At 35.4% G+C, this 19,186-nt stretch overlaps 1 protein-coding gene across 2 annotated transcripts in view; it reads left to right on the top strand.

The window, feature by feature from the left end:
• The window catches only part of Cep78 (centrosomal protein 78), a 31,734-nt gene extending 24,558 nt beyond the window's left edge, over window positions 1-7,176 (top strand). For both annotated transcript variants that reach the window (XM_071600546.1, XM_027951353.3), the window contains 4 exons: window positions 2,202-2,279; window positions 4,421-4,587; window positions 5,462-5,633; window positions 6,551-7,176. In XM_071600546.1, coding sequence (XP_071456647.1) covers window positions 2,202-2,279; window positions 4,421-4,587; window positions 5,462-5,633; window positions 6,551-7,114 — 981 coding nt within the window. In that variant the 3' untranslated portion in view covers window positions 7,115-7,176. The remainder of the gene's footprint in view (window positions 1-2,201; window positions 2,280-4,420; window positions 4,588-5,461; window positions 5,634-6,550) is intronic.
• The last annotated feature ends 12,010 nt before the right edge of the window (window positions 7,177-19,186 follow it).

The raw sequence follows: 19,186 nt of genomic DNA, 5'->3' as shown, positions 1-19,186 counted from the left end.
TAAAGGTACTTCTAAAGCCCATTTAGTAACTCTGATTGAGATCTTTATATCATTGTTTTTTTAGTGGCTTCATAGAATGTTCCTTCATATGGATGTGCTATTTTTGTTTTATTAATTACAGTTTGGAAACTTTTGCTTCTAGGGTTTTGTTTTAGTTCTCTGACATTATGTTGATAGTTCACCTTGCCCACATTTGTGATTATTTCCTGTGGGAAATCAGAGAAAATTGTTGGTATAATCTAGAGATTACTCCAGAAAATGCTAAATCAGTTTCCTCTCCTAATGTCAACTTGTAGTAGAGCATCTCCACTCAACACATAAAGCAGGGTTAAACCTAAAGTTGAAACTATGTTTAAGTGAATATTCAAAGCCTTTAAAATAAAAATGTATCCTGTTGTTTTAGTAAACATACATGTTCTGTTCATTTAGTGTTGCACAACCACTCCAAACTAGTGGCTTAAAACAGCAGTAGTCATTTATTTTGTTTATGAACCTGGGGGTTGAGTTGTATATTAATTTTCTATCGCTATAAACTTGGTGGCTTTTAACAGTACTCACTTATTAGCTCACAATTCTATCAGTCAGAAGTCTGGGGTAGGACATGATAAGCATCTCTGCTCAGAGCATAAAGCTGAGGCCCAGGTGTCAGTCAGGCTGTGTTATCATATGAATGCTCTGTAAAGAACCTTCTTCTATTCATGTATACATAATTCACTTGCCTATAGTCTCAGCAACTTGGGACCTTAGCAACTTGGCAAGGCCCTCAGCATCTTAGATCCTGTCTCAGAATAAATAAAAATAGATGGACAGGGCATGTAGCTCAGTGGTAAAGGGCCCCCAGGTTCAATCCCCAGTACCAAAAACAAACAAAAAATCCTAAAGAACAGCGACGAAAAAAAGCAGTTCCCTTTCTGTAGTTAGGACTGAGATCCCATTTCCTTGCCGCCTGTCAGTTTGGGGACTGTCTCAACTGTTAGCCATCCCCTCCTTGCATTCTTTGCTACATCATCATACTTCAAAAGAAACCAGCAATGGAGAATTTCCTTTGTGTCTAATTCCTTTTTTACTTGATATCTTTTATCAGGAAGAGCTTGGTCCCTTTTAATTGGTTGCTTGATTAGGTCACATCCACCCAGGGTAATCTTCTTATCTTAAGATCAATTGCTTTGGGGATCTTAATTGCTTCCCTTCAAAGCAACACCTAGATAAGTGTTTGATTAATAGTGGGAGGTGCAAGAGGGTACCCCAGCAAAAGGATTCTTCGGGGGTCATTTTAAGGTTCTGCCTACCATAAGTAGTGACCCCTACTTTCAAGGAGTCTTAGTTCCTGAAGATGATAAAGGAGTTAACCCATTTGCATTTTATTTTTTTGACCTTGATGAAGGAGAAGATTACCATATTTGTGACCAAGACTGGCACCCAAATTCCTTAATTCAAACCTGGCTCTACTACTTAACTAATGACGTGATCTTGAGTGTGTTAAACTACTTTTCCTTTCCTTCGTTTTCTTATGAATAAAATAACACAATAATTGTACTTTACTTGTAAGGTTTTGATAATTCAATTAGATAATACCAAGAAAACTCTTCATGTATCTGGAACAATGCTTGACATATGATAAAGTGCTTTGAAAGTGTTTACTTTTTAAAAATGCATTGTAGTTTGCAATTACAAAGCATGTTAATAGTTTCCTGACAGACTCGGGAGGTTGAGACAAGAGGATCGAGAGTTCAAAGCCACCTTCAGCAATGGTGAGGCGCTTAGTAACTCAGTGAGACCCTGTCTCTAAATAAAATACAAAATAGGGCTGGGGATGTGGCTCAGTGGTCCAGATTTCCCAGTACCAAAAAAAAAAAAAAGTTTCCTATTATGAGGGACTCACAAATAAGAACAGAATTTTCCTTTCATGGCCTTTACTTTTCATTTATGAAAAGTACATGATCACTAACTAGATCATGTATACACCTTAGTTAGGGTGAACTGCCACAAATGTCTTGGAAACAGTGGGATTTAAATAAATTGTACCATGCTAATTTGGTTTGTTTTGCTAATTAATTTCATTAGTGTGGTATGATATCACAAGTAGTATTCTGTAATTCCAGCTCTGCCCCTAAATACTTGGTGGAATCTGTAACTGGAAGAGCTTTGGGATAAGAGATCATAGTATGAATGAATTATAATATTTACTCTTTTCATTCTAGGGAAAACTGGAGGAGTGCCTAAAGCAGTTAAAAGAGGAAAGAGTAATAAGGCTTAAAGCTGATAAACGAGTCAGTGAGGTAAATAAGTTTTAAATTCTGAAAGTTTTTTGTTTTTTAGTTTGAGTTTGATTTAATTCTAAGCCATATATACATACATAACATGTAAACTTTTAAATATAGTTTAAAGTAAGAAAATAATAGTGATTGCAAATTGGTTCCATTATTTTTTTTATGGATAAGCTTTTTTATTTTGATGTCATACCTGTATTTGTTCTTGACAGTATTTGCTGACATATATGAGTATTTTTTTTATTTGTTGTTTTAAGATATACATGATAGTAGGTATATTTTGACATTACACATACATAGGGTGCAATCCATTACAATTTTGATCCCGTTCTTGTGGTTGTACATAATGTAGAGTTACATTGGTTGTGTATTCATATATGAGCATAGAAAGTTACGTCCAGTTCTCTACTGTCTTTCCTATACCCATCTCCCCTCCCTTCCCTTCCCTTCATCCCCCTTTGTCTAATTTAATGAACTGCTATACTTTCCCACCTTATTCTCCCTTGTTATGGATGAGCATCCACATATCAGAGAGAACATTTTTTTCTGGCTTTTGGTTTTTTGGGACTGACTTATTTCACTTAGCATGATATTCTATAGTTCCATCCATTTACCTGCAAATGCCATAATTTCATTCTTCTTTATGGCTGATTAATATTCCATTGTGTATATATACCGCATATTCTTTATCCATTCATCTGTTGAAGGGCACTTAGGTTGGTTCCATAGCATGGCTATTGTGAATTGAACTCTTATAAACATTGATGTGCCTGCATCCCTGTAGTAGGTTGTATTATTTTAATCTTTGTATTTATTTATATTTAGTGTCATGTAATTATATTTAAAGTAAGTTGTAGTCTCTTATTTGTCTCTAGGCCTTTATATGACTGCAGTTTATTTTCTGACACATGAAATGGACTTATTAGGCTTATACTGCATGTGCAGTAGCATAAAATGAGTAATTTAAGTATAAGATAGTGGAAACAGCCACAAATGCAATGACAGATAAAAATCTATACTATATAGAGTACTAAATTAGACTAAGATGCATGAAAGCTAGAACATTTTTTATAAACATATATAATAATATAAATATAATTTGTACAAAGAGTATAGGGAGGAATTTTTGATAGTAATGCATTAGATTGAAGGACACTTAGTCAATTAAGAAATATTGAACACCTGATTGTATGAGGCAAAAATTACATTGCAAAGAAATGGTCTTTCTGAGAAATTAGTGCTGGGTTTGTGTGTGGTTTTAGATAAGTATATGATGAGAGGCAGCAGCATGCAGGGGAGTAAATATTTTCAAGAAGCCAACAAGGAGGTTGCAAGTATTGGTCGTTACCAGTTAACAAGTTAACATGACTTCCAAATCTTAAATTACTCTCAACTTGATTAATCCTTAACATTTAGCAGAATTATAATAGACTTTGCTCAAATCAGTCTCTATATTTTGTTTTCTAATTTACTAATTTTGGTTTTTTTAGTTGTAGATGGACACAGTACCTTCATTTTGTTTGTTTATTTTTATGTGATGCTGGGGATCAAACCCAGTGCCCACACATGCAAGGCAAACTCTCCACCACTGAGCCACAACCCCTCGTTTTCTAATTTAAAAGAAAATCTTAGGCACCTAATTTTCTAGTGTAGAATGATCTGGTATAAAAATGTAACCAGTTAATGATCTTTTGAAATATTATTAATGAAATAATAACTTCCTGTTTTGCAGAAAATTTTGTCAAATGTCTCCAAGTTGTTTTTTTTGTTTGTTTGTTTGGTTGGTTTTTGTTTTTGTTTTTTGGTACTGGGGATTGAACCTAGGGGTACTTAACCACAGAGCCACATTTCCAGTCCTTTTTTATTTTGAGACAGGGCCTCACTAAGTTGCTGAGGCTGGCTTTGTACTCAGGATCCTCCTGCCTCAGCTTCTCAAGCTGCTGGGATTATAGGTGTGTGCTGCAGTGCCCAGATGTTTCCAAGTTTTGATCTGTTTACTCTTTATTGTCATCACTGTGAAGACTTACATTAATTACAAATTAATTATATTTTTTAAATGTTTTATTTTAGTTTTGTTACTTAAAATTTTTTCTTTAGATTACAAAAAATGTATGAAAATTGTGTCACACACTTTCAACCTTCTTTTGTAGCTGGAACATGAAAATGCCCAGTTAAGAAATATAAATCTCACTTTGTCTGAAGCCCTTCATTCACAGTCCGTGGCAAGCATGATCCTGGATGATGAAGGTGTTTTGGGCAGTATTGAGAATTCTTTTCAGAAATTTCACGCTTTCTTGGATCTCCTTAAAGATGCTGGGTTAGTTTATTTCTGTCTAGGACATTTTTCCTTCCATGATTTTAATCATAGTTTGCTAAGGAACCTGAGTGATTTTCAGAGCTCTGTAAGCTATATTTAGTGTGTAATGATAATATACTTGTTTTTTTACATGAAAAATTAGTTGTTAAAAAAATGCAAAATGGCAATTCTGCCTTGGTAGAGAGCCCATCGTAAAAAAGTAGTGCTGTAGTAATCGGTAGGTATAACTCTTGGCGCAGACTAAATTAAAGGCAATTATAATTGAAAATATTCAGGACTGTGTAGAAATTTTCTTGCCTTTTATTCATCTTTCTTGTTGAATAAGTTTAAATTGATATTTTTGTCCTATTGTAATGCTTATTAATCTCCAGGATAGATATAGATACAAATATCGATTGGTGGTTCTAAACCAGGAATAATTTTGCTAAAAGAAAGAGTTGGAGATAGTTGATGAGTGATATTTTGTACGTGAATGGGTTGATAGTGGAAATATTCACATTCTTAGAAATCGTAGGAAAAGTGGTAAAATGTATGGGGATAAGAGGCACAAAGTGCCCCTGGTAAGTTAGAGCTTAAAATGGAGGAGTGATGCTAAGGACATAAAGTCAAAAGATATTAATACAAAGTTGTAGAGAATATGGAGTACAGGAAGGATTGGAGATCCAGTATGTACCCCAAGCATGAATAGGGGAAGATCTGAGAAATGTAGAGAGATGGGGGTTATGATCTGGAGTAAGATAATAGCTTCTAAGATCTTAGAAGCTTAGTATTCATTTATACAAATATTTCGTGCTTGTAAGAGTAGGGAAATCCGAGTTATTCTGATGAGATTACAGTAACCCTTACTTCTTTCTCGTTTGTTCCTCTTATGCAGGCTTGGGCAACTTGCCACAATGGCTGGTATAGATCAGTCAGATTTTCATTTACTAGATCGTCCTCAGATGAATTCTACTATTAGTAGTGCACCTAAAGAAGAAAAGAAGGCACTTGAAGAAGAAAAAACAGATCCAAAGCAAAATGCCCTAGGACAAATGCAGAATATCCAAGTAAGTGGGCAGAACTTAATGATCAAAGAATGATTAGTAAAAAGGGGATTATTCAATTAGAGAGAAAATGAGAACTGTTTCTCAGTTCCCAAGCTGGGGGACCAGAAGCCTCTTTAGGGTCCTTTCCATGTCTGAGATTAGTAAGTTTGGGTCCATTTCATAATATTATATTGTAAATAAGAAACTTATTTTGACAGTTTATGATTTAAAGCAGATTGTCTTCAGTAAAGAAGGAAAGATTAGAGAAAATACTCTAAATTTTAAATTTTGTAAATGTCTATTTTATTCACATTTCATCTAGGTTTCTATTTGTATGCAGTCAGCTTACAATGAAGGAACAATAATGAAGGTACAAATACTGATAGATAATTTTAAAAAATAAGTATTCCAGATATAACTAAAAGGCAATATATTGTAGGTAGCCACTGGTGATGGGAATGGGAGGGGAAAACCTGTCTGCCACAGGACTCCCCTGCTGCTTTTCCCCTGCCTTACCTGGAGCCCCATCTCTCATCAACCAATCTCAGACTTTTCTCAGGATCTGACAGTTTGAGAACTCAGTTGAGTTACACATTGGATACTACTTACATGCATGTGGTATATAGAAAATAAATTCATTTTCTTAGGAAATAGGTGTTGTTTTAGGTTTGTTTGTTGCTGTTTTTGAAGGAGGGAAAGGGAAATGGACAGTAATTACATTAAACACAAAATCTGAAAACGTTCTAGACCTAACTCTGAATATAGCACATTTTGAGTGTGGAGTCATTTGCATAGATACAATTAGTGGGGAAAAATGACTCAAATCTTCTGAGCAATCAACTGATGGCTTAACAACAAGATTACAGAATTACACTCAAGTTCTGCACTCTTTAATGGTTAGCTTTGTTTCTGACTGAATTTTGTGTTTTCCTTTCCAGTTTCAGAAAATCACAGGTGATGCTAGAATTCCTTTGCCTCTTGACTCCTACCATGTCCCAGTTTCTACTCAGGAGGCCTCAGGAACTTCCAAAGACAACCTGGGAGACCCAGCTTCTGAGCAGGGGCAGGAATCTTTTGAAGGATTCATGGCGAGAACATGTTCTCCTTTAGCAGATATGATTTCTGGAACTGGAAATCAAAGAGAAGAAGAGGAATTATCTAGAAATAGCAGTTCACCCTCAGAGAAAATGACCCAAGCAGGTGAATGTACCAAAAAACACTTTGCCAAGAAACAGCCTGGGAAGGACCTGCATTCCTATTCTGACTCCTTTATAAACCAGAAAAGCAAAGGAATTGGGGAAAATAGGTCTTTGGTTCATGAGTCAATTAAAAGTGAGTCTTCAAAAAACTACATTTCTGTCAAGAAAGAAAGTAGAATAGTGACTGTTTCATCCAAGACAAATAAAAGTAAATCCAATCCACTGGAACATTCTGAAAGTGATACTCTTGGATCTGATTTTGAAGTTCAAGAGAGCATCCATTCTCTATCACGCTTGACCTAGGTCTAAACCTTCTGAAATTATGTTTTTACCTTCAAATTTTAATAAATTTTCTTATGTTTTTATTATGGCATATGGTGTCTTAAAATATAGGAATGGAAGCCATTAAAGGAATATTTATCTATGCTTTTTATCATAATGAAGATTCTGGCATATTTTCCCTTTTGATACTTTGCACTGTTCATTCAACAAATGTTTACAATACTATTCTGGGTACTGTGGCTTTCAGCAACAAAGAAAGCAAAGCTTTTACCCTTATGGAACTAATACTGTGTGGAGGGAGAAAAAGGACAGCAACAATGCAGGGGAAGGGGACTAGAAAGGGATGAGATTAAGTTAAGTTAAATGTAGAAATGCAAATCACATGGCCAGAGGTCATTTGACATGTCCTAATTTATAACCAGAGCAACAAACTTGTACTTAGGTACTTAACCAACCATGTTATGGATTACAGCAGCCCTATACAGGAGTAAACTACTGTTACGCGCATTCCGTAGGTGAACTTGAGGAGACTGTGAATTGCCCAAAGTTGTCCAGATATAAACAGTACAGCTGGGTTTGGAACCAGAACCAGTGCTCTTATTCATTTATCCATTTTCCCTGTTAGGAGAGAAACAGCAGAGATGGCGAGAGAAAAGCCAATGAGCACTAGAGGTACAAAAGAGGGGGGGGCTATCAGAAAATATATCTGTCCCTTACCCCAGCCTTTTTCAAAGGCAGAGTATGTAAATATGACCACATATCTAGACTAAATCATCCCTCCTCAGTAAAATATGCACGGATAAATCCTGTAGAACAACCAGACTGATAAGAGAAAAGCTGAGTGTCTGATTTCTCCTAAACAGTCCTTCCTGTATGTTATCAAAGGACTACTACAATACTCTTGAATCCATTAATCTTGGCCCTTTAATAGTATGTGGGGTGGAGAGACTCAAGATGATATTTTAAAACTCTGTGTTCCATTCCATGGTGGGAATACTGAGTGAATTTAATGTGTAGGGAAAAAAGGAAGCTGTGAGAAAGATTATATAATATGAGACTAAGGTCATGTTTTTATCTAAGAAGAGATCATTTGGATACATAAGCTAAGTCTTAAACTAGTTAGAAGCTGGTGAATAGGAGATGAAGAGAACCACAAAAACAGGTAGTTTAGAGTTCCTGGAATGTCATCAGACAATGACATGTGACATTCAAGTAGACACCCAAGAGGATGAGACCTGGTCTTAACAATCCATGTTGCCTGAAACTAGTTCTCTTTCCTCAGGAAATAATGAGCTAATAGAGAACAGAAATGACAGTCCTAGGTTTGCAAATTAGATCACTTAGTATGGAAGATAGACTAAAGAAGCATGGAGATTATTTTTCTTCTTTTCTGAGGAGAATTTTTTTAAATTTTTATTAATTCATTTGTTGGTATTGAGGATTGAACTCAGGGATGCTTTACCACTGAGCTACATTCCCAGCCTTTTTTATTTTTTGAGACAGGTTCTTGCTAAGTTGCCCAGGCTGGCCTTGAACTTATGATCTATTGCCTCAGTCTACTGAATCATTGGAATTATAGGTTTGTATCACTACAAATGGTGGGTTTTTAATTAAAGAACTTAAGCTCCCACTTACTGTCCTACCCCTACTGAAAGTATTTTGTGGAAAAACGTAATGGAGATATAGTGGCTTAAATAAAACTAAGCTGTTTTTTGTTGTTGTGTTGTTTTTTTTTTGCAGTGCACCTCACACATGCCAGGCAAACACTCCACCCTGAGCCATATCTTTATTCCCTTAAGCTGGTTTCTTCACTGTAGGACTTCTCAGCACAACATAGGGCAGTATTCATTCTAAATCTTTAATAAGATAGTCATATTGTAGCTGAGCATGATATTACATGGCTGTGATCCCATTGACTTGGGCAGGAGGACCACAAGTTCAAGGCCAGCCTCAGCAACTTAGTGAGGCCTTAAAAAATATAGTGAAACCTTGTCTTAAAAAGGGCTGGGGAATAACACAGTGGTAAAGTGCCCCAGGGTTCAATCCCCAATTCTTAAAACGTCTCTTTCTTTCTTCCTTCCTTCTTTTTTTTTTTATGTGCAGCCATTCTCAAAAATGTTTGATTACATAGAGTCCTTTTAAAATAGGAGTTCCTAGCAACTGGTTATACAATTTGATAACTTCTGAGTTAGCCATAGTAAGAGGAGAAAGATTTGAAATAAAGTATGATGAAGGAAGGAAATAAGCTTGAATCTTAGGAAATAAGACAGCAGTTTGTTACTGCAGTTATCTTACTGGATATCACCCTCAATTTTGAAGTAGGAGCGGTATGTACATCCTTTGTGCAGTATGTACTCCATAAGATTGGGTGGTGGTGTCAAGGTTGAAAATAACCAAACTGCTTTGGTTTCCAGCTGCTTTGGAGAAAAGAGTTTGGTTTCGGACATGGTGAGCTGTAAAGCACCTGTAGAATTCAGGAGGAGGTGACTGGTAGATGTTTTGATGAGTATATGAAGACATGAAAAGAAAGAAAAAAGTCAATCAGCACAGTAGCTAATATGAAAGTGGATGAGATTGCCAGGAATTGTGGGGACTGACATTAAATGACAAGCAAAGAAAGGATTCTGAAAGATATAAGTGATTGTGTTTCAAGAAGAAAGAAAAAAAAATATGATACCATGCTATAAAGAAGTGTTCATTGGATTTTGGCAGTTAAATCCTGGTGACCTTAGGGCAATTCAATGAATTGGTTGATGGAAAAATTACAGTAAGTGGATGGGACAGGGCTGTCCTGAGGGGGCAGAGAAGACAAGATAGATTACTCTTTGAAGGAGTTTGGATAAGAAGAGGAAACAGCTAAAGACAAATTCTTTATTTGAATTTGATGGGATGACAGGAAAGAACTAATTGAAAAAGAGGACCATGTATGTAGCAGGATCTCAGATAAGGTGGAGCATAATATATGCTTATAAGACTTCAATAGATCTGAACAGATGAGGATGGAGATTTGGTTTCTGGATTTGAGGTGGCTCATCTGCGTACATCAGGGCAACAAGTTCTTAAGATCTGGGAAATAGAGATTAAAAATCAGATAAGGTCACATCACAAAATACATAAAAAATAATTATGTACTGTTAGAGTTGGAAGATGACTGGTTAGTGTGGATGGAGATAAAGGTGGAAAATGGAAGTTAAAAGAAGTGCCTTCATTTTCTAATCAGTCTAATTTCAAAAGGGTAGTTATAATCTCTAGCCTTAGAGTCTAACACTTGATTTTCACAGAATCAGCAAGATAGGAGATGACTGTTTTTTTTTTTAATTTGATTACAAACCACATGCAGGAACTTGTATATAATATGATATATTTATATGACTTAACACATTCTTCTGCTCTTCCAGAATCGTCTTGAAATGACTGGAGAAGTGTTAAAACTTTTTTTAAAATTAATAGCAGAGTTGGAAAACCAGAAAATGAATAATATGGTATTTCTAGAAGACTAAAAGGCAGATTATTGAAGGACCAGTTAGTTAATATGTGGAATAGCTAAGCTATTCCAATTTGGAGCATCTAATTCTGGATTTTGATAACCAGAACTAATTAAGCGCTATTTCAAATGGAAGTTATGACCTAGGCAACTTTGGGATTGGAGAATAAGGTCATTATCCAAAATGACTACAAGAAGGAACTGAAGTTCCCACCCACACTCTTTTGCTATCTTACCCTGCCACTTCCCTTTATAATTGCCAGAGGTCCCTAAAATTAGAGTTTGTATTCATTGAAAATTAACCAGTATCCTCATTTGGCTGAGGAAAAGTACTTCATGGTTTAATCTGTGGCCCTCATCTATAAATAGGAATAGCCAAGAATCATCAAATCTGAAGCAAACTGGTTACAAAAAGGGAGAGAATCCTAGGAGAACAGAATTGACATATATTTGTTGAATTAATGACACAACACAAATATCAAGTTGGTATGAGACTTTACATCATAACTATATAACTAAGCAAACTGAACAATGGATTTTCAATTCAAGGAAACTGATGAACAGAGATAAGAAAAACCCCTTGTCTTGGTGACCTGCTAATCCCCTTTAACAGAAAAAGGTTATAAAAGGTTAAATACTTATGCATATGTGAAAAAGTCTAACTAAAATATAACATGGATGGAGACAGGGCAGGATATAGGAAGTGAAAACGTGCAGGAGGTTGTAATATTCAAGGGCAGGATAGAGATAAGGTTTTATTCTTGGTGTTGATAGAAAAATAAAGTTAAGGGTATACTAGCAAAGTTAGGTGATGCTTCAGTAACAACCTCCAAATCTTCATTTCCAACATAGTTTTATTTGTGTTTATGCTACTTGACAAATTGTCTAGCGTTCCTACTGGATATCACCCTCAATTTTGAGAGCCAGCCTGGTAGAACATTATGTGGAACATTCCTTGTTGTGCCCAAGGAAAGAGTATGGATGTAACATACAATGTGACTTCAAAGCTTCTACCTAGATGTAGTGAATGTCATCACTACTCACATTTCACTGGCCAAAGAAAGTCACATAGCCATGCCTGAGTTAATAGAATAATGAAGTTCAGACTTGCCACATGGCAAGAGAAGGAGAGAGAGAACCAAATACATGTCGACAAGTTTAATAGCTACTAAATGACTAGGAAATGGAATTGAATTTTAAAATCTGCCAAAAGATGGAAAGAAGAAAAAAAATCCAAAACCATGAGTAAAAAGACCAAGTTCTTTTCTCACAGTAAGTGTGAATAAGTTAAATTCTGGAATCCCTAAGCTTAATGAAAAATACAAAATCTAATTATATATTATTTGCAAAAGATAAATTTAAAAGTAATGTCATTGATTATGAAGAGACAGGCAAAAATATAGCAGGCAGATGCTAACAAAAGTAGATGTGTTATAAGAAAAATAGTAGAATGAAACAGACATTATTACTTTATGTATATATGTGACTGTATGACCAATGTGATTCTACAATATGTATAATCAGGAAAATGAGAAATTATATCCCATCTATGTATGATGTATCAAAGTATATAAGTGCATTCTACTGTGATGTATAACTACTTAAAACAAATAAAAAATGCAAAAAAAAAAGAAAAGGAAAAAAGTTGAATAAAATTATCTACCCATTAAAAAAAAAAAAAAAAGATGTGTTGCCTTCAGACTAGAACCCAAGGTGAAAACCATTAAAGAGGACCTAGAAAATTTAGAAGAACACTATGGCATAAAGATTTTTTAAATGTCTGAAGTTTTAAAACTTCATTTCAAAATTATAAAGTAAAAATTTTAAAATACAAGAAAAAAAAGAAATCTGTAACACCTGTACCTCAGATACATCATTAATCGCCAAGGTATACAAAGAACTCAAAAAACTTAACACCAAAAAAATAATAATAATAACCCAATCAATAAATGAGCTAAGGAACTGAACAGCCACTTCACAGAATAAATACAAATGCTCAAAAAATATATGAAAAAATTTTCAACATTTATAGCAATTAGAAAAATGCAAGTTAAAACTACATTGAGATTCTATCTCACTCCAGTCCGAATGGCAATTATCAAGAATACAAGTAACAATAAATCTTGGTGAGGATGTGGAGAAAAGGGTTCACTTATACATTGCTGGTAGGACTGCAAATTAGTACAACCAATCCAGAAAGCAGTATGGAGATTTAGAAAACTTGGAATGGAATCACCATTTGACCCAGTTATCCCACTCCTTGGCTTACATCCAAAGTACTTAAAATCAGCTACAATAATGTAGAACTATGGTACTATAAATAAAAGACAAAAGATTGGGGAAATGTGTGTAATACAACAAAAGGTTTAAGGTACATAATATAAAGTGACTACAAACAAAAAATTGGACACCAATTATACACTTAAGAAATACAGCACATAAAAACATTCAGCTTCACAAGCTGAGTTATTTTTAATACATTAAAATGACACTTAAGAATTAGTAATAGTGCTGGAGATGATGTGTGGAAATTAGTACTTTCAGTCATTGTTGAAGGAAATATAAAATCAGTAGTTTTTTGAATGGGTAACTTGGTGGTGTTTGTCAATATTTAAAATGGTCTGCCTTTGATCTAACAACTTTAAATGTAGCCATTTACTCTAAATATTCATGCAGGTATCCTCTGAGGTATATGGCAGTGTGTATTGAAGCATTTTTTAAATAAAAAATTAGAAACAATAATTGTACAAAAATGCAGAAATTGTTGAATTAGAATATACCCATTCTGCGCTTATTTAAGCTTTGGGGCTAATACTAATGGCACAATGACATATGTAGTATTATGATTGACAAGATCATCTCTGATAGGATTAAGGTATAATTTTTTAAAAGAGATAATTTACTGACATGTCTCTGACAATCTGACTTACTAGACAGCAAATAATATATAATACTGGACAAATTTCTTTATTCAGGAATGAGTCATGGAAAATTTAGGACATATAGATTATTTAACTTGAGTTCAGCCTTTTTGTGACTTTTCTGAAAGTGCAAATAATTCTTTGGATTAAGTAAGGTATACAATATGCATGGTTTCTAAAGTTTGGTTTTAAAATCTAAAGTTTTAAAAAGAAAGTCCATTATAAAGAATCAAATGCATAGACAATATGTTTAGTTCATTCTGGAGGCCAAAAAGCTCCAAAGAAAGCAAGAAGAAGCAAAGAAAATGTAGAATTTATATATAAATACAAAGTATGCATTGAAGATCTATTTCTACCAACAAATATTAAAACAAAGAAAAAAATTTCTAATTCCTACCATGTAATAGTCTGCAGCAAATAAAGACAATAGTTCTACATTGTGGACATGAAAATATTTCTGAGACATACTGACAGAAAAAAACAAGTGGCACAATAATCACACACTCCAGTTTACATTCATATAGTTAAAACCAGTTTACAAATACATACTGCTTTTGTGTATCTGTGTGTGCCTAGACAGTAGTACATACTAAGTTAACTGGTTTCTTCTACTAAAGCAGTTGTTTTGAGGGAGGAAGAATGCAAGACAGTTTTTCATATTTTAACTCCATTTACTTTTGGGTTATTGAATTTTTTTAAAGTAAGTCTGGTTTTATGTTTGATAAGTGTATAAATTCCTCTTCTGTCATGAACCTGAGTGATGTTGGGTACACAGGCAGAAGAATTCACCAAAACAAAGAGAAGCAGTTTAGAGTTCATTAGGGAACTAACCCTAACCCTAATCCTAACCTGGGATGTCTGCCAATGACTCAGAGGGTATTAGGGCTTATGTGCACTTTTGAGTCCTTTGTTCACCTTTGGTGGACTTTTTTCTAGGAGTGGTTTATGCCAAGCAAGGGGTGATTGACAGATTCCTGTCCCTTGCCCATATGCTTATTGTGCATGTGCCATGTGTTTCTTCCCGGGGGTTTTAGGCAAGGACTTTTCCTTATTAGGTTACTCTAGGTCAAACTTGGATCTTTGTGCATGCTTCTCAAGATGGTTGGCCAATATTTTGAAAAACAGGATCTTTCTGTTTACACTTGGAGACGTTAGCTCCTCAGATAATACAATGGGTTGGGATAAAAGAGAGTCTTTAGGTTTATGTCAGCTATATTAATTGAGATGGGATGGGGCTTGAGACCTATCTTGACTCATTTTCACTGTAGAAATTTGGAAAATTAAAATGTGTGATGTTATTCCTTATGTCCTGTGTTCTTTTTTTTTATCCTGTCTTATTTTTTATGTCTGTCTTATTTCCTTATCTATGTGAATGAAAAACGAGCTTTACTATGTAAAATTCTCTCAGACCTTGGAGTGTTGGTGGAGCCTACATAATGTACTCAAACCTTCTTGGATAGCAACCTATCAAATGATCATATTTTCTACTTGTGTGCACATACCATGAATGGAAAATTTCATAAACAATTCTTATCGTACATCTAGCATCTCACTCTGATATGTTCTGTTCTAGTTCATGCCTTTAAAGAAAATTCTGCTTACAACCTACTGTTTCACAGTCCTGTAACAGGTCATGTCCTATAGTTTGAAAACATCAGCTACAAGGTTTTAAACATCAGTTCTGTGAACCTCTGATAAAGCTGGTGGCATAGGGCAAATCTTTCCTACATTTGCTTTATTTTGGCTAAAAGTAATTTCTACATTCAGGCCCTACACAAAGCCTAGCTTTCCTTTTTTTTTTTTTTCATTTTCTGTTTTTTTATAGGTGCACTATAATTATACATAATGGTGGAATTATTACATATTGCACACGATATAACAATTTTGTCAATACCATTTCCAGAGTATTTCCCCTTTTGCTCTTCTCCTCATTCCCCAAAGTGTAGCTTTCTTCACCTCTTTAACTCTTAATAGTCTTAAGGTAATTCTCATTAGATTCTTTTTTAAAAAACTTTGGATTTTCACATATGATTTGGTTAAAAACGTAGAAAACAAGAGATTTCACCCTGTGGTTTAAGGCATTTGGTATGCCTGGCTGCTCCCAAACACAGAATGTACTATAGAGGTTGAAAGAGCTAAGCCTGATGCCTGGATTCTCTTAGTTCAATTTGTAAATTTTAAACCAGTATGAATTTAAAAAGAAAAAAATCCCACCAATCTCTGAGTTAAACAACCCTGAAGTAGATGGAGTAAAATATGTAAAGCTTCCTTGTGTACTTCCTCACTCAATACTACCCCTGGTAGTTTAGGAATAGATAAGAATACCTCCTATAGATCAAATAATCATTAACTTTTTTCCAGCTCTCTGGAACAAAGAAGATTAGTTGGTTTATTTAATGTCTTAGAAAGATAGTCCTCAAAATTCTTGAAATGTGGAAGAGGCTTTATCTCTTTAAAAAAAAACAGAAAACAAAATCTTAAACTAGATAATCCTAGTTCAGGACCTTAAATGATAAAATTTGAGTAGGATTTGAATATACTAAAATCAATTTGATAGTCAGTCCCATTTTTTTTTTTTTTTTTTTTACCAAAGTCAAAATTTACTTAACCCTCTTGGGAATCTCATGCTTTATTGTATACCAGAACCTGTAGGGGGAAAGTCTTATCTTTATCTTAAAGGAGAAATGAGGCCCCTAGAATAATTGTTTAAATTTTTAGGGGGTTTCAAGGCAGGAGCAGGATTTGTTGCTTTCAAATCTGTTTTCTTCCCACACTGTGGCTTTTGGTGCTCTTTGCTGCACAAATATTTATTCCAAAATATTTATTGTCACTGGTTGTCACCATATATCAGAGAGGCTGCAGCAGTGAATGATCCCCTAGCCTGAGCTGCTGTTATAGTCAAAAGGACTAGAACAGCCCATGTGCAAGAAACATTTTTCTTCATTTTTTATTCTTTATGGACACTGGGGTTTATATCACTTTCTGTAGTTATTTCCCTTTCCTTGGTATAGTACTATAAGTTTAAATTGGCTAGTGCCTCTAAATGTTTTGGTATGTTTTCCATTCTATTTATTTATTTTTTTAAATTAAATATTAGCTAGGTACAGTGGCAAACTCCTATAACCCCATCCCTTTGGGAGACCAAAGCAGGAGGGTCTTAAATTCAAGGTCAGCTGAGACAACTTAGTGAAACCCTGTCTCCAAAAATAAAAATGACTGAGGATGTAGCTCAGTAGGCCCTGGTTTTAAACCCCAGTACTACAAAAAAAAAAATTTTTTTTAATTAAATATTAAAGAATTTAAATTAACTTTTTTGCTGAAATAATTTATTTTAGCGTGAGGTCCATAGTCTTTAAGGCCTAGATATTGAATGCAATAGACAAGATACAGTTTGATGTTTTCCCTCACTAGAAAGAGTAGATTTACCCTGAGTCTTTTACTAGAGATTAAGATTTTTATATCTTTTACTTTAAGATAAAATAGAACTTCAGGTCTAAGGCCCCTGACTGCCCATGATTTTGCCATCCCTTTGAAGTGATTGCTTTTTTTAATTATGACTTTGTTATGCCAGGTGTGGTAGCTTGGGCCTATAATCATAGCTACCTGGGAGGCTGACACAGGAGGATCAAATTTTGAGGCCAGTCTCAGCAATTTAGTTAAGACCCTGTCTCAAAATAAAATAAAAAGGGCTGGGAATGTAGTTCAGAGGTAGAATACTTCTGCGTTCAATACCCAGTACTGCAAAAATAATATGGACCATGTTAGAATTTACCATTTAACCTGAGTTAAAACATTTTATAAAATTCATGATGATTCTGATCATTTAGGGGTTTTTCAAGTCCATGTTTGAGACTGGACTTGAACTTGAGACTCATAACTGTTCTCTACAATAAAATATTATTTTCTAAGCTGAGAAGTGGCTTGCACCTGTAGTCCTCATATGTGGGAAGGAGGATTGCTTCAGCCTAGGAGTTCTGGGCCAGCCTGGGCAACATAGTGAGACCTTGTCTCAAATAAATAAGTAAATTAAATAAATAAATAAATAATAAAAAGTAAAATAAATAATAATAAAAGTAAAGAAGATTCTTTTCCAGCTGTCTATTCCATCTCACCCTTTCTCCGTAAGGGGCAAGTCTCATACCCTTGGCTTTTAGGTTGGAGAATGTAGCCCTTGGTTGTCTGAGCATGGAGTGGCCCTACAAGCTTAGGCACCAGGGGTCTTCTGTCAGGGAGTGGCTCTGGGGGACTTCAGAGTCCTATGTGGAAGAGGCACAGTGCTTGCTAGCCCTGGCAGAATCTTACCTCAAATCCTCAAATCAGCCAGAGATGCCTCTTACAAGTGGGTTTCCTTTTAAAACCTTGAGTGGCAGCAGCTCCTGAGGAGAGCCACCGAGGAGCAAGACAGCCCTCAGCCAGCCCTGGACCTGTGCCAGCAGCGCTGCCTTATAAAACTGGATTCTCCAATTATATCCGCTAGTCCTGGACTTCAGACTATTGGCCAAGACTCTGATTTCTGGAAGAGCCAGAAGCTGAGATTCTTCTGTATGGATTGCGGCTGCCAGAGAAGCCAGACTCCACCACCATTTCTAAATGAGAACCTTCTCACTGGCCCTGAACTTATAGAAATTGGACAGGAAATTTTAAAATTTTTTTGGACCTCCATCTGGGCTTTAAATTTTTTTAGACTTCTACCTCCCTGAAATTTTAATAATGGGAAGTGTTTCATATGGTTCAATCAGGGCATTTTAATATTGCTGGTATTTATTATTTGGAGTAGTTTTATGACTTCATTTAAGTTTATTGAATATTCTCCAGTGTGCTCTACTGAACGTCCTAACTGCGAAAATTAAGGTGGAAAACAGATTGGAAAGTGAATTTTTAGGACAGAGCATGTTATACCCTTGAATAAATTCAACCAGTGTTCTCTTCAGACTCATTTCAGAGCCTTCAGGTCTCATCAGTGACCTCAGGAGGATTCCTGAAAGAATTTTGAAATACTCCCATGCGTGTTCTTTCCAGAAAGAACAGCTGCATCTGTGCTGCGCTGTGCTGAGCTGAGCTGAGCTGTGTGAAGAGGCAGCAGAGAGACATATTCCCTCCCTTCCAGTGTCAGCCCAAATCCATAAAGACTAGTGCCTGTTTCTCAGAGGCTTTGGGGACTAGACTTTTGCTCTTGTTGCAGACTCCCTTCTTTCAGACTGATGGAGTAACTTATTCAGCCTGATGAGATTGGCAAAAAGCTTACTATGCAGGCTCCCTCTAGTTCTGTTTTGGCTATCTCCTGTTCCTGGGCAGCATGCTGTCTTCCCTCTGGTCTTATGCTTTTCTATTGTAAATTCACCAGGACCTTGTCTGCCTCTGTTATAAAATGGAGCATAGCAGGCCTACCATTGCCTCCTGAGTAAATTCCATTTGTTGGGGAAGAGGAATGGGAAGACAGGACTTGGCTTCTAGTCATAGTCTCCAATTCACCTTGAAAAGTGCTGAAGGTCAGATAGAAGCAAGAACTCTGGTGTGCTATTGCACAGTTGGGTGATTATAGATAACAATAATTACTGTACACTAGGAAATGGTTATGAAAGTTTTCACCATAAAGAAATGATAAATGTTTGAGGATAAAGTTATGTTTAACCTGATTTAAACATTATACAATGTACACCGGTATCAAAACCTCACATCAGGCCTGGG

The sequence above is a fragment of the Marmota flaviventris genome, chromosome 13 (assembly GCF_047511675.1).
Source record: "Marmota flaviventris isolate mMarFla1 chromosome 13, mMarFla1.hap1, whole genome shotgun sequence".
NCBI lineage: Eukaryota > Metazoa > Chordata > Mammalia > Rodentia > Sciuridae > Marmota > Marmota flaviventris.
Note: the sequence above shows the minus strand (reverse complement) of the source record. Positions and strands in the feature narration are given on the sequence as shown.